Source organism: Dendronephthya gigantea, unplaced genomic scaffold, assembly GCF_004324835.1.
Source record: "Dendronephthya gigantea isolate DGI-Jeju-01 unplaced genomic scaffold, DenGig_1.0 000024F, whole genome shotgun sequence".
Classification (NCBI taxonomy): Eukaryota; Metazoa; Cnidaria; class Anthozoa; order Malacalcyonacea; family Nephtheidae; genus Dendronephthya; species Dendronephthya gigantea.
The window spans coordinates 1,940,828-1,956,550 of record NW_021163034.1 but is presented as its reverse complement, the minus strand read 5'-3'; the positions used below and the strand labels follow the sequence as shown (position 1 = coordinate 1,956,550).

The following is a 15,723-nucleotide window of genomic DNA, read 5'->3' as shown; positions in this document are numbered from 1 at the left end:
ATTGGTTCTTAATCTTTAACCTGCCGAATGAAGTAAACTCCGAAACCATTTATCTAAAACTGTCTGCACGGTAGTGAAACGTTGCATAGCTATTTATTTTAAGTCAATAAAGTTCTTATAGTTCTATAACTATATAAGAACCGAATGATATTTTAGCCACGTTTTGCTTCGATGGAGTTGAAGTGGAAATAATAATAGAAGTTTGAACCCGTTAAGAAATTCTACAACCTTTAGCCTGAAGTTAAAATTGTGGCAAAAATGTTCGAAATTGTGATGTTCAGTTATATTGAAACAAGGTGAAAAACAATATCGAAACAAGACGCCAATTCTGGCGGTTACTGCGTCGCGCGCCAATCGTTGCTTGCAACTGTGCCCCATTTCCTGTCAATATTTATTCCTTTAGAAAAATGTTTCTTTCTTAGGGTTTCTAATAAATAGAGCACTTCGTACAGAATATAAGGGTAAAACTGCATTATTAGTGCTAGGCATATGTAGCTAACGATATACGTGAATAAGGCTGAGTTTGGAATCATGTACTCTGGGAATCAGTTTGTACTGAAATTCAATAGGATCGGTCTGGCCGTTTTTACCCTTGAAAGGAAGGTGCGGTTTGATTGAAAAATGGCATAGAATGGCATACAAGGCTTTCATAGCATACAAGGCTTTCATGGCATACAAGGCTTTCATGATTCATGTGATCGTTGTCTGTAAACCCGTTTTAGTGTAGGTTTACCATGATCAGTGTGTGCTAGTGTATGCAGAGTGAGCATATCAAACAAGACAAGAATCCAGCATTATGATTACCTGCACGTATTTTCTCGAACGACAGACGTCTAGATTTCCTGCGCTATCGGCCATTCACAGCGACTCGTGTACGTGTTATTTTATATGACGTGTATCGTGCATGCAGTTTCCTGCTTTTGGTTCGCACGACACGAGTTCGAATCCCGGCGACAACAAACTTTTTCAATTTTTTGTTTTAGTAAAATATTTCTTTTGTGGGGGTTACTAGGCTAATATTACTATTTGAAGTGTGTTTAGCAACAAAATATTTCAATACGAAATCAAACGAGTTCAAAATACGAGTATCTTAGTTGGCCTGCACGGCCAGGAAGACCGGGTCGAAAACGTAAAAAACACAAAAAAAAACAAAAACACCGACGGCAATTTAAGACTGCGTTCGCGCAGTGCGCGAATTGTTTACATGAAATTCAGATGAGCGCCATGCAAAGCACGACCTCTATATTGTGGTTGTCTTAATGAAGCATTATGGTCTTGACTGTATAAAGATGCATTGAACTGCATCCGTTCTACGTTCACTGATAACTTCATAATTATTTTGCAAAATCCACGAAATTCTATGATTATGGATGCTTGTAGATTTTTCTGTTGCTTTACCTTTGCAATTTTATGACACTAATAATAATAAAATAATCGTACAGTTAAGGATTTAATAGTATACTCGTGATGTTTGAAAATTTTGCCAAATTCGATGCAGTTAATTACAGTTTATTATTACTCGCAATATTAGAATGCATTCTAACCTACAAAGAAACAAGATTTTATGTTTTAGACATTGTACATTGTTTACCACTTTACAAAGCTCAAATTATATAAGCCGATCTGTGTCGTCCCCTACACCTACTAGTGATTCACTGTTTTCGCCATTCATCTTTGCCAGATTTATCTCTTCTCGGACTCGATCAGTTCTTTGTTTTTTTAAAGAACGACGATAGCAATAGAAGACGAAACAAGGGACAAAAATTCCAGCGACAATTCCTGGAACCAATATTGCAACAACCACAATTTTCCATTCAATTCCATTTTTTGTTGATTTGATGCCATGAGTACTTTCTGAAAATTGAGAGGCCATGAATAGATATTAGATCGCAAATTTTCAAATCGAGACTTTAAAACGAAACTGTTTACTTCAGTTAACATCTTACCAATCTCGGAGCTCTTTATTTTCGAGACACTTGTTGGTTGCACTGGAATTCAAAAAAGAAAACCGGTTTATAATAATTGATAATCATTGTATCAGTAAAATGAATATTTTCTTACGAGCGATTTCGGCCAAAGCTCTTGGAGCTTCCTCCAAATTGATCGGCTGCAATAGACTGGTGTGAAAAGGTTGAACGTTTTTCCAAAACTGTTCTGATAAACGTCGTATGTGAACTGTGGACAAAAGTTTCGTAATTACTGCTCCAAAGATGTCTCGTTGGTACAAATCTACTACGCGACGCAGTAAAACTAGATTTCAAAACTCTTGTTGGGTAGATCTTGTGAGAGGTAACATCTTCAGTTTGGAATTCGATTTTTCCAGATGACGCACTATTTTCAGTCGATGAAGTTGGAGTATATTTCATAATTGTTGTATCATATCGCTTAGAAGGACTTATGACAACAACTTTAGTAGTCGCGCTCTGGATTGTCGTGTAAGGTGGTGATGTTGTTAAAACCTTGTCTGGATAAAAAAAGTATTGTTAAAAAATGCTCTCGGTTACCTTCGTGCAATTTATGTTACGTACCAAGTACCAGAACTTCGATTGATTTTTCATCTTTTAAACGGTTGCTTAGGGCTACACATTTATATATTCCTCCGTCAGTTGGAACAACATTTTGCAGGACTAGTTTTTGTTCCTCTTTTCCTGTCACACCAATCTGTATGTTTCTTTGTACCATTTCACACTGGCAGAAGGAATCCCTCCTTCACCTCTGCACAGACATGTGACCTTATCACCTTGATGCACCGCGATTTGACTTGGACAGTCTATTCTCACATTTGGTTTCTCTGAAATGTAATAAAATACAAGTTTTATTCAATGGATTCATCACATATATGCACGAAACATGAAACGCATAAAATAGTATTTTTTCAATTGGAAACCTGATGCCGTTGTGTGTTATTTCTTCGTCGAAATCTTTACCTGTTGTAGCACATTGAACTCCGGCGTCTTCGGAATGTGCGCAATTACTATTTCCCCACCCAGCATTTGAACATTGAGTTAAATTTTCCTCTCCTCCCGTACAATCAACCTCAGTGAGCCATATTGGTCCCGAGCCAGAAATAACTTCATTTCCTTGTAAGGACTTAAAAGCATCAGGATAACCAAGTTGACGACACACAACCCGAGCATCCTTTATATCCCATCCATCATCACAGATTGTTCCCCATTGTCCATTGTAGAGCACTTCAATACGCCCAGTACCGTTGGCACTTGACGGCCCTTGTATTCTGAGAGACACGGTTATTGCTGTGAAAACGTTAATGTGAATGTTTACAAACTTTATGTATTCAGTCATAAATAATAATTATAGTTACTCTACCTGTTGAAGAGCATTCAACTCCTGCATTTTCGTGAGACCCGCAATCCGTGCTGCCCCATCCGATGTGAGAGCAATCTGCAATGTTTTGCTCTTTTCCAGTACAATCTACTTCATCTAGCCACATCTTTCCAGAACCAGATGGAACCTGGTTCTCATGAAGAGCACGAATAGCATCTTCATAACCAAGTTGATGACATACAACCCTAGCATCTTTTGTATCCCATTCATCATCACAGATTGTTCCCCAGGTTCCATTGTAGTACACTTCAACACGACCAGTACCGTTCTCACTGAATGGCCCTTTTAACCTTAACGAGGCGGTTATCGCTGCAAAAAGGGGAAAAGCTTTGTAGTAAAACCACATGCCTTTTTCAAATTCGCATGTTGCCCCCACCCCCCAAAAGTTTTTCTTTCAAATACCCGCGAGTTCTGAGGCCTTGCACCGAAATTGAATTTACCTCTTCTCGTACATTCAACCCCAGCATCTTCATAATCTTGGCAACGGCTATTTCCCCACCCGACATAAGAACAATTTGCCAAACTACGTTCTATTCCTGTACAATCGACATCCTCTAGCCATATGTGTCTATTATCGAAATGAACCTCGCCTTGTGGCAGAACTCTAACAGCATCCATATAGCCAAGTTGACGACATACGACCCTAGCGTCTCGCAAATCCCATCCATTATCACAAATTGTTCCCCAGGTTCCATTGTTGAGTAATTCCACTCGACCAATACCATTTTTGCTCGATGGTCCCCGTAACCTGATTGGTACAGTAATAGCTAAAAAAATTAAAAGAAATTTAGTGAAGATGGGGAAATACGTTACCCCCGGGATAACAATGGTTCTATCAGGGTGAAAAGCCAAAATTAAGTTTAACATAGAATTGCCACAGTTACAAGACTAAACAGTTACAAGACTAAAAAATGTCACTGGTAAATGGCATGTTCAAAATCGACTTGCCAAGAACCATTGATTGCCAAAGAAAACAAAACTTATTCATATGTGACTGCACCTGATGAAGAACATTCTACTCCAGCGTCTTCGTAGTGTGAACAATAATTATGTCCCCAACCTCCACGTTGACAGTTGTCCAAACTTTTTTCTCTTCCTGTACACACGACGTTATCTAACCATATCGGTCCGGAACCAGGTGATACCTGGCTTCTTGCTAGAGTTCTGGCGGCGTCTGGGTAACCCAGTTGACGACATACAACCCTGGCATTTTTTGTGTTCCATGTATCATCGCAAATTGTCCCCCATTCGCCATTAAAAAACACTTCAACACGACCTGTACCATCCTCACTCAATGGTCCTTTTAGCCTCACCGGTGGAGTATTCACTGCATGAAAATGCAAATTGTAAAATCAAAAATGAATACTAAATGTTTTCCTTCAACTCGAAAAGTTTGACTCTTGCAAGCCTACACCTTACAACTGCGATTGTCGCTGTGATTGGTGAATTGGGATTACACATGACTAAGTTGAAACTAAAATGTTAAATTATCTACTTTTATCTTTAAAATCTGCACTGAAAATCCTGCAAAACTAAGTTTGCTCTAAGTTGGGAACTAAAATATACAGAAACTGTATAGCCCTGTAAAGATATTTGCCAATGAAATATGTATGTGTAGTCAATGATAAATGGTATGAAAACATGGTATGTGTAGTCAATGATAAATGTTTATGAAAACATGGTATGTGCAGTCAATGATAAATTGACGTTGAAAAGTATTTATGTAACAAAAAGGTATGCCTGAAAAGCGAACATTCTAACTTTGAACACATTGATTTTTAAATGGAATTTCTACATGCAGCTACTTTATCAAGAATCGCACCAGTTTTGCAAATCCCTGCGCATTTTCTCTGTCAACATATCAAACTCCCACCTTCATTGGTACATTCTACTCCGGCATCGTCAGAATGCTGACAGTCAATACTCTTTCCCCATCCGGTATACGAACAGTTGGTCAAACTTGATTCTCTTCCGGTACAACCCACTTCATCCAGCCATATCTGGCCATCACCAGAAGGAGCCATGTACCCACGAAGAGATCTAACAGCATCTAGGTAACCAAGTTGACGACATACAACCTTGGCATCATTTAAATCCCAGCCATCATCACAGATTGTCCCCCATTCTCCATTGTGCAATATTTCAACACGGCCGATTCCACTTTCACTTAATGGTCCTTTCAACCTGACTGACGCAATTTCACCTGCCAAAAAGTCGTGTTAGAGTTTGTAAATTTGGTGGAAGGATGTTTCAATTATACCACAATGATTCCCACATGAAAAAGTTCCTACGTATACCCTTCATTGCAATGGTATTCCCGGAATGTTACGAGCCCATAGGTTTCTCATTTCTTTTAAAATACTTTACCTGTTGTAGTACATTCTACTCCAGCGTCATGGGAATGCCTACATTTATTGTCTCCCCATTTTCCATGAGAACAACCAGTTATATTTTGTTCAGAGCCGGTACAAGCGACGTCAGATAACCATATAGGACCAGAACCGGACGAAACCTGGTATCCACGAAGAGAACTAACAGCGTCAACATAACCAAGCTGCCGACATACAACCCTAGCATCTCTTATATCCCAATGATTATCACAGATTGTCCCCCATTGTCCATTGTGGAAAATTTCTACACGACCGGTGCCACTGTCTTTAAATGGACCTCGTAGTCTCAGATACCCACTGAAAACTGTGAAAACTGAGTATGTAAAAACCTTGCATGATCATGAGTTTGTGAAATCATTAGAAGATTGAAGAAGTTTTTAACCACTGAAGCGTTTCTTCAAAAATTATCTTACCATAAACAACAACTTCGATTGATTTTTCATCTCTTAATTGGTCACTTTGTGCTACACACTTATACGATCCGCTGTCAGATACATCAAGATTGGCGAGAACTAGTGTTTCTTGTTCTGTTCCCGTTTCACCAACCTGTGTTTGGTTTTTATACCACGTTACACTGGCAGCTGGGATTCCTCCTTCACCTCTACATACGCACGTGATGCTATCACCTTGATGTACCGTGATGAGGTTAGAACAATTCACTGTCACCGATGGTTTCTCTGAAAAGCAACGTAACGAATGCATACATACAGTCTGTTCACAAATTTTCATGTCCATTGCAAAGAAATGGAATAACGTTATATTTGTATTAGATTTACCTGCTCTTTTACATTCTATTCCAGCGTCTTCGGAATGAGAACATTTACTAGTCCCCCATTCCGGATGAGAACAACTTGTTATATTTTTCTCTTCTCCTGTACAAGCGACATCACTCAACCATATGCGACCAGAAGCGAAAGGGACCTTGAGTCCTGGGAGTGCTCTAATAGCATCCAAATAACCAAGCTGGCGACATGCAACCCTAGCATCGTTTATATCCCATTTATCATCACAGATTGAGCCCCATTCTCCGTCGTGGAAAACCTCAACACGTCCGGTACCATTTGCACTCAATGGGCCCTGTAACCTGAGCCTTGCTGCTACAGCTGCAAAAGTGTGCGTGTATGAGCCAATGGCCGATGGGATTAATGATGGAATGGTTTGTTAATTAAATATATTGAATACCATGCCGACTTTTACATTTGAAACACAAAGGACGGAAAGAACTAAATTAAGTCTGGCAACGCTATCGTTCATAGCCATGAATGGCATGAGAACAAGGAGGAGGTCAATCTGAGGGTGATGATTCGAATGAGAAAGAGAATGAATAAAAGTAAGAGGATCCTGAGTCAGTAAACAATAACGTTACCTGTTGAAGTGCATTCTACTCCAGCGCTTTCGGAATCCTTGCAGTCGTGCTCTCCCCATCCAAGATGTTGACAATTTGTTATCTTTTGTTCTTTTCCTGTGCAAACGACGTCATCCAGCCAGATAGGTCCTGAACCCGAAGTTACCTGGTGCCCGTGAAGAACAGTGACAGCGTATAAATAACCAAGTTGACGACATACAACCCTGGCATCTTTAATGTCCCAATAGTCATCACAGATTCTTCCCCACTTTCCGTCATGAAATATCTCAACGCGGCCAGTGCCATTTTTACTTAATGGACCTTGTAACCTGATCGACACAGTATTGGCTGCAAAAACAAGTTTTAGGTAAACAAAATTTTTGGCCTTTCGCAATTATTAGGTAATTCTCTTTACTGCATGAACGTTTGGTGGGTAACACTCCTTAATGAAAACAAACGCTTATGCCTTTGTTTACATTTTGAATCGTATATTTCCTAAAATATCAAGAACTTTTAGAATATTTGACACGCTTTTAGGAGCATAATTTATGGTTTTACATGAAGTATTAAAAATTTAGGCATTCTGTTTGGCTTAGCCTATAAAATGTAAACAAATGGGCGGATTAGTCAAAAACGAAATCCCTTCTTGCTGTTCAGAGATATACGATACATGCGAAATTTGGGCAATTTTGAAACAAGTAGACTACTCATTGTTATGAGCAGAAGCGATGCGCAGAAGCGACTGTAACCCCCGTTTAAGTGAGGAGTTACAGTAGCAATGAATGTCGAAGTGAGTGTCCTTTTTTGGCAATGCCTATGCTATAGGGTCACCCGCTATGATCATTCTTTGTACACGTGACGTTCATGTTACTTGCCATGGCCACTGTTACTTACCGATATATAATTAAAGAAAAACTGATATTGAAGTTCGATTACAAATCAATAAGAAGAGTTCACTGCAGCATAATTCACAGAATGTAAATTCCATGCAGTATATATATATATTTGAGTTGTCTCTTTATTAAAAAATATGATATTGTCAAATTCGTTTGCACGGGATAACGATTTGATGATATAATTGAATTTGAAATCTACTTTATTTGCATGCCAAGTATTCTACATAGAAATTCGCGACCGATTTCCCTATAATTCACAACAGTTCAAAGAGATCACAGAGTGGAATTTAACAAACAAAAAAACAGTATAAAAATAGTAAACTACAGTTCACTCTTTAAAAACAACTTTTTACGAAACTACATGCCCATTCAACGCGTGGACCTTTTTTCACTGAAGTAGATATATCTAGCCGAGCAGTAGAAGGTTCAAATTCGTTCATTAAATATGATGAAAATACTCAAACGAATCGATTTCTCATCATGGAAATCAACATGTGATCCTGGGTATCTGTCAAAGTTCATTATAATGGTGCTTTAGATATTTAGATATTTAGATATATCCATATAGGATAGGCCTACAAAATTATCCACTGTCTTACGTCAAGGGGCCATATAAACAAACTCCTATAACTATAATGCATCTTAAAAGTCTTCAAAATTATCATCTCACCTTCACATCGGTACTGCAAGGAATTTAGAGCGAAAATAACGGCAGCAGTGGCGATTGACCATGACATTATTGAATGGTAATCCGTCGAGTAAGCACGCTGTGTGATATTTGGACAATTTTGTATACACAATGGATATTAGCCTCCGCGTCGTAGCTCCTCCTCCATCGAACTGATGGCATAATCTCAAGAGTTGTTCCGGCTCCAGATGCTTCTTAACCTCGCTAAAAATAATTGTTGTGCGATTTGCTGACAAAGCGGATTATCGTCATTGGGTCGTAATTTTGCATTTTTACCGAAAATTAACGTTATTTGCAAAATTTATACTAGGGTGATTTTTCCTCGAGATGCGAACTGTGGCGACATCATTTGAAAATGGACTGTTGTCAGATAAATTCCATATAAACAGTTTCATACGTAAGCGCTGCATCATAAGTTTTTAATTCAGAGTTACGTAAGCGCCTGCGCAGGATTTGACAGCGGATGATGTGAAGCTGTAGCGTCGAGCATCAGGCAACAAACATTAAAGACTGGGCTTTTAAAGGAGGTATTAGTGATGAAAATTTAACGTTTAATTTGAATTTATCGGGAAATTGAAAGAAAAGGAAGGAATCGAAATTGTGTAGAATTTGCCACTTGCACTTGTCCAACTACTGCGGAAATCGAAAGCTATCAATTTCCGCCATCCATCAAAACCTCGTGCATGTATGACTCTTTCACTTTTAGCTAAGTTCATTTCGGGAGAAAATATAAAACGAGGCGAATCTGACATCGCAAATCTCGATATGACACAGCTAGGAAGCGTTCTCCTTCGTCGAACGCAATAAAATCACGTGCTGCATAACTGAATAGCTAGTAACTTATCAGTAAAATAATGAGAAACATCTGCGCTGCCTCCTTGCAATTTTTTTGAAACATTTTGGTTCCGGAATTGGAAAATTAGCAACATAAACAAGCTGTCGTGTATTTAATCTTTTTCACTTGAAAAGGATACTCGTGGACGCATGGTTTAACGGAATTATTTAATCATAAAAATAAGTATTACCTCCTAACGGAAGAAACGAAATATACTGATATTTTGTGGCTAGGCAGTCTAATGGTGAAATTAAGAGACCATGAGCTGCAACGTGAAAGGTCTTATGCCAATGAAACATGCAATACAGCAGTCACCACAACATTTTCACCGACCCGACGAGTATCAAAAAACACATCATTGAAATGTAGTGGAAGTTCTAGGGTGACTAATTTAAAATATAACATTTTGATTTATTCTGCCTATTACGACCTTAATAACAACGCTATTGGCCATGGATTTCTAAAGAATATTTTTCAGTAAAAATCTACCAATGCGTTTACGATTTTGAGCTGTATATATCCTTTATATCCTTTAAAATAGCATGCTACCAATGAAATTTCGAACTGACTTGGTTAAGCATTTTTGCACAATTCAAAGTAAAATGTTGTAAAATGTTCTAACTCAATTAATATCAAAATATACATTCCGATTATTCAGAGAATCAATATGTATTTAAAAGATGCCTTATTACACTGAATAATATATGCATTATAATGGTATAATTTCAATGCTAATTTTCCATATATCGATTTACAGATATTTTTGCCAATCCTTGAAGTTCATTTTACTTTTTTTTATAAAATCAGCGAAGTAAGATCTCAAAACATTGTTACAAACATTTATCTTCCTAATTATATTATAATCAATATATCCACATGCAATCCAACAATCAATTGATCAGCAATTTAGAAGCAAAATCGTTATACCATCGAAATTACACGAAATTATTATTTAAAAAAGCGAAGATGCACTAGTCTCGTAAGGTTAAAACCAACAGTCACAATAAAATGTTTTGTGAAGTCGTTGAAGATCTTGTAATATTTCGATCCGCGGTTTTTGGCGAGAGTTAAGCTATAATTATATAAAAATTAAGATTTAGAAATTAGTTGGAAAACATAAATAACAGAGGCCGGTTGTATAAAACTATTTAATTGCATGCACTTTGCATAGTATAATATTTGCCTGACTGATATTAAACAAAGTTTGTCGAGAACATTCTATTCAGCTAGGATGCTGTGGCATTGGTACACTATTTGATTGGGCAAAAATGTTTTATTAACGGCGGGCATGAATCTACATACAAGACAAGGTTTTACTTCGATTTTTACAAAGTTTTTACAGGCAGAAGAAAAAATTGGTCGGTCTGACTTCGTCACTACGACTCTTATTATATTACTTTAATAATTTTCTCCACAGCTTTACCTGTGGTAAGACATTCTACTCCAGCATCGTCAGAATGCCAGCAATTTTCGTTTCCCAATTAACGTTGAACGCAACTCGTTATATTTGTTTCTTTCCCAGTGCAAGCAACCTGATCCAACCATATATGTCCAGTCCCACGAGTAACTTCGTCCACACGAAGAGATCTGACATCATCTGGATATCCAAGTTGACGACAAACAACCCTGGCGTCATTTACATCCCATGTATCATCACAAATTGTGCCCCATTGTCCATGGTAGAATACTTCGACGCGACCTGTACCATTCTCGCTCAGGGGTCCTTGTAACCTCAGGGATCCATGTTGCGGAGCAGCAACTAAAATAATCAAGGATTTGATGATGTGCCTCAAACATTTAGTAACATTTTTCAAAAGCGATCGGCTAGTAGCAAGGGAAAATGAAACATGTTTTTCTTTGTCAAATCTAGATGCCGCATGGAAATGTTATGAGAAGATTGAGATCTACCGCACAATCACTTTGAGCGTGAGAGAAATTTTTGAACGCCAAAATAAATCTTTTTTCTACTCCCATGAAATCCTCCTCACAATATTTTTAATTGAAATTTTCACTTTAAACTCGGTAATGATAAATTGTGGGAAATGAATTAAAATTTAACGCGTACATTATCAGAATTTAATCTAGAAATTTATGTCTCTTGTCATGATTACCTTTCAGGATCAATTAGCATTTTTAGTACACGTTACCTGAAATACATTCCACCCCAGCAAGACTCGGGCAATGTCCATCTCCGCTACCCCATTCATAATGAGAACAGTCTGTTAAGTTTTGTTCTCTTCCTGTACACGCAACTCCATCTAACCAAATAGGTCCGGAACTTGCAGGCTCCCCTTGAAGATATCTGACAGCATCTGAATAACCAAGTTGACGACATGCCACTCTAGCACTATTTATATTCCAACAAAAATCGCAGATTGTTCCCCATTTTCCAGCGTAGAGTACTTCGACACGACCAATACCATTTGCACTCAATGGACCCCGTAACCTCAGTGGAACAGGCTTACCTATAAGAACTGGGAAGAAACTATATTCCTAAGGGAATTAATGGTCATCAACTAGCAGTGGAGTAAAAATCTTTCAAAGATTCTTGGAGAATTTGGCCTTTCGTAGCCTTACCTGTTTTACTACATTCCACCCCAACGTCGCTGAAGTGCCCGCAGGCACAATGTTTCCATTTTTTATGAGAACAACTTGTTATGTTCTGTTCGTCTCCGTCACATCTGACAAAAGCCAACCAAATACGCCCAACGCCAGAAGGAAACTGCCCAAAATACAGTGCTCTAACAGCATCTGGATAACCAAGTTGATGACATACAACCTTGGCTTCCTTTATACCCCATCCACTACCGCAGATCGTTCCCCATTCTTCATAGAGGGATACTTCAACGCGACCGATTCCATTTTCACTCAAAGGCCCTTGTAACCTCACTGGCCCGTACATGACTGCAAAAAATATTTTAGTGCATAGCAGTCAACTCATTAAGCTCAGGATGGCAGTATCTCAATATTCTATCAGCGGCAATTTTACAAAGTCATATAGAACGAGTCAGTAAGGGACCAAATCTTTTTGGATCGAGAATTACCGAATCTGCAACGGTTAATTAATTTTCGTTTATACAAATTGCGCTGCCTCGTACCTCTTTAGTATTTAGGTTTCTTACAAGGTCTCTTTAGCAGCCCAATAGATTATTAGGCTTAAATGAAGTACCGAATTGAACCTGAAGTGCGAGGCAGCAAATTGCGCATACCTCAGCTGAGAACACCGAGTTAAAAAAGTAAAATCTCTGAGGAGGAAATGACTAATGAGACAACCGATGGTAGCTGCAAATACTTAAAACACAAAACGATTCTCTTCTATCGGATACGCAAGGTTTGTAAATGCATGTGTAGAATTATATGTGATCAAGTACGGACTAGCTGTCAGTTGTTTTCAAACCCTTTTGTAAATTCACCATTTCCACTATGGGGGAAATTAAAGTCCCACAATGCGTTTACATCATGCAAGGCGATTAAGTTTGAACGAATTATGACAAACGTGTGAGTGGCTGCAACGTGTGGTGGGTTGAAGCGCGTTTCCTGGTACCCAGACACCTTTCTTGGCATGTTCATGTGTTTTTCGATAGAGTGCTATACGCTTGTTCACGCAATGCGTGTGCAGAAAAAAGCATGTGTACAGAAAAATTCCAGGCATTCAGATAAAACTACCCTTAAATACTTGGCTCTGGCAAGTCGGTTTGGCAAGTCGCACTAACAGTAGACATTTTGTTTTATTCTATTTTAGTTAGAAAGATCGTGCCGATATGCACCATTACGGATAGCGAGTTATCATATTTCACCGGGCGAATGCATATGCTTTTGAGTTTTTACTAAATGTTATCTTATTTACAAGTTCAGCCTTCGTATGCGGTTTACGGATGCCATCATTTGATAACGGAAAAACATGGTGACGTTTTGAGAATATACTGTGATTTAGCTTTCGTGTTAACACCATGCTGATATAATGTATTGCCGGACTGCCTTTAAAAAAGTTATGTAAGCCAATTTTTAACCCGTATCTTTTCTCAAATAATCACACAAGTGTTACCTCACCGGTAAATAGTTTCGCCGTAATTTTCTACTGTCATTGTAGAAACAAAAAGCTAAGGTGGCACAGATTCATTTCATGCCGTTTTAGAAGGAAGGCAGTTAAAGCTCATGCAGAGAGACAAATTTGCGCAAGACTTACCATTGCTGGCTTCGCACTGACGCGATATCAGGATCAGACCAACCAATATGTAATTGAATGCCATCTTGTTAAAGTTCTCTCCACACCGCCAATATGCAGAAAGTGCACAATGAAAATAACACTTGTTTACCTCTGTGTTTGGTCACAGTCGAAGTCGAATCACGATTGTAAATCATCCAGATTTGGAAAATATACAGGCCAGGTACGAAACAGCTTTTCAACCTTAATCCCTTTGATGCAAGCGCATTTCCGCAATGCTAATTAAAACCATGCATTTGTGTGCATGGAAGTCGAAAAATAGACCTTCGAAAGCTAAATTTTGCATGAATTTGACTTATTGTTGTAAATTTGACTTTGGCGTGGAAATAATGCAAAATAAGGCATTAAAACGAATACGTACAGCAAAATCATCTAGAACCAGAGTAGTTGAGCGTCCAAGTTTCGAATCACAGATTTTGAAACACGCATACATCAAATTGCATAAAACATTGACAGATTGCTGAACGTACATTTTTACCAACTTATGCGGTATCGATTTGAAATGAGTTTTTGAGTATTAGTCTCAGCGCGTAAGTTTAAAAAGTACTTCAAAGGCAATTCAAAATAAGTAACTTTGGACAAAAAAAACTGTGGATCAACCTAACGTGCCCCTATGTTTGCAAATTAAATGAAAACTTATATTTACTACATTCACTGATTTGAATCAGATTTTAATCCGAACATACGTTGATTATAACAGAAAACTAAGTGTAAATAATTAAGCAGCAAATATATATTATTTGGCCCAAAAGATTATAAGTTCCGTGCCGTCGTATATAATGTTCAATCAACTATAAGTATCAGTCCTTTTTAAATTCACTACAATGAACAGAATAATTGTTCAAATTAAATGGACTTATTAAATTCCAAAAGTATCAAGCTAACTCATAAGTTAAAATCACCAGGCACCAACAAAAGATCAATCTGCATGGGAAGTCTTCCAAGATTTCGCAATATTTTGATCCATCCTAAGATGCTAATTAAAAAAAAAGAGATGTGATGTTGTAAAATGTGAAACAATATGACCTGCATTAGTAATATACAAATTTGGTCTATCGCAAGGTGACAATAGCTATTTTTGTACCCGTTTTTTTGCTTGTACTGACAGTACATACAGATACGGTGAAATTCGCCAGGTTTCTGTATTTTGCCAGACACATTTTACCTTTTTCAGACACAGATTGTCTCTGAAAGAGCCAGAACAATATAAAGAAATAATATTTATTGAAATGTGAATGTTTTTCAATATATATTATCAACGTATTATGGCTCTTTTAAAAACAATTTGTTGGCAGTAAACTTCGTATTGCAAATTTTAAGTAAGATAAATCAGCCAATATCATTACCGGTGACAGTGAGAAGATGCAACGACATTTCCTCCTTGCTTGTAGGTTCCAGTTTAACAACTGGTTGTCCATTGATGTGAAGCGCCTCTTCCGTTTCAGCATCGACTGCACTGAGGGAAAACGTGTTTTTTCCCTTGACTACTTCGCTTTTCTGCATTATGCCACCTCTTTTGAGCTCGAAATTATTGAGCTGACCGGACACATCTGTCGTGACGAGTACATCACTATTATATGCATTCACCATCGAAAACACAAGAAAATAGTGTTTTTCAACTACAAAATAACGAAGGATATCGTGATTATGGAATAAATACTAGAGTGAACGGTTGATAGCCTTGTAGGAGTGTAGGACTGTTTCACCGACGCATTTTTTCAATGCGATTAAAGGTTGTTTTCCATCTACGCGTTTTCATATACGCACGTATACGCACGTAAAAGTCTAAATCCTTATACATGTCACCACATGTCACCAGTGAATAAATCGAAGGACTTAGTTTTCTGTATATTTTAGTGTGCATTAGTTGACCTATACATGTTAAATAATAAAAATTTAAAAGCATTTAAAATTTTCCGTACGTGTACGTGCGTATAAAAAACGCGTAAGACAAGCAGCGCTGAACGAATTATGACAAACGTGTGAGAGGCTGCAACGT

The 15,723-nt window shown here is 37.9% G+C and overlaps 2 protein-coding genes across 2 annotated transcripts; both read right to left on the bottom strand.

Annotated features, from left to right (window-relative positions):
- Positions 1–2,683: 2,683 nt before the first annotated feature.
- LOC114522797 (deleted in malignant brain tumors 1 protein-like) lies at positions 2,684–6,470 on the bottom strand. Its single transcript, XM_028543545.1, has 7 exons — positions 6,149–6,470; positions 5,219–5,548; positions 4,406–4,672; positions 3,786–4,112; positions 3,328–3,654; positions 2,928–3,254; positions 2,684–2,715 (listed from the first exon to the last, which is right to left on the bottom strand). The coding sequence occupies exons 1-7, from the start codon at positions 6,468–6,470 to the stop codon at positions 2,684–2,686; spliced, it is 1,932 nt and encodes a 643-aa protein (XP_028399346.1).
- A 3,800-nt stretch (positions 6,471–10,270) lies between these two features.
- Positions 10,271–13,852, bottom strand: LOC114522968 (scavenger receptor cysteine-rich type 1 protein M130-like). Its single transcript, XM_028543762.1, has 5 exons — positions 13,686–13,852; positions 12,077–12,403; positions 11,647–11,973; positions 10,923–11,258; positions 10,271–10,571 (listed from the first exon to the last, which is right to left on the bottom strand). Exons 1-4 carry the CDS (start codon positions 13,747–13,749, stop codon positions 10,981–10,983), a joined length of 996 nt encoding a protein of 331 aa, XP_028399563.1. The 5' UTR covers positions 13,750–13,852; the 3' UTR covers positions 10,271–10,571; positions 10,923–10,980.
- Between the last annotated feature and the right edge of the window lie 1,871 nt (positions 13,853–15,723).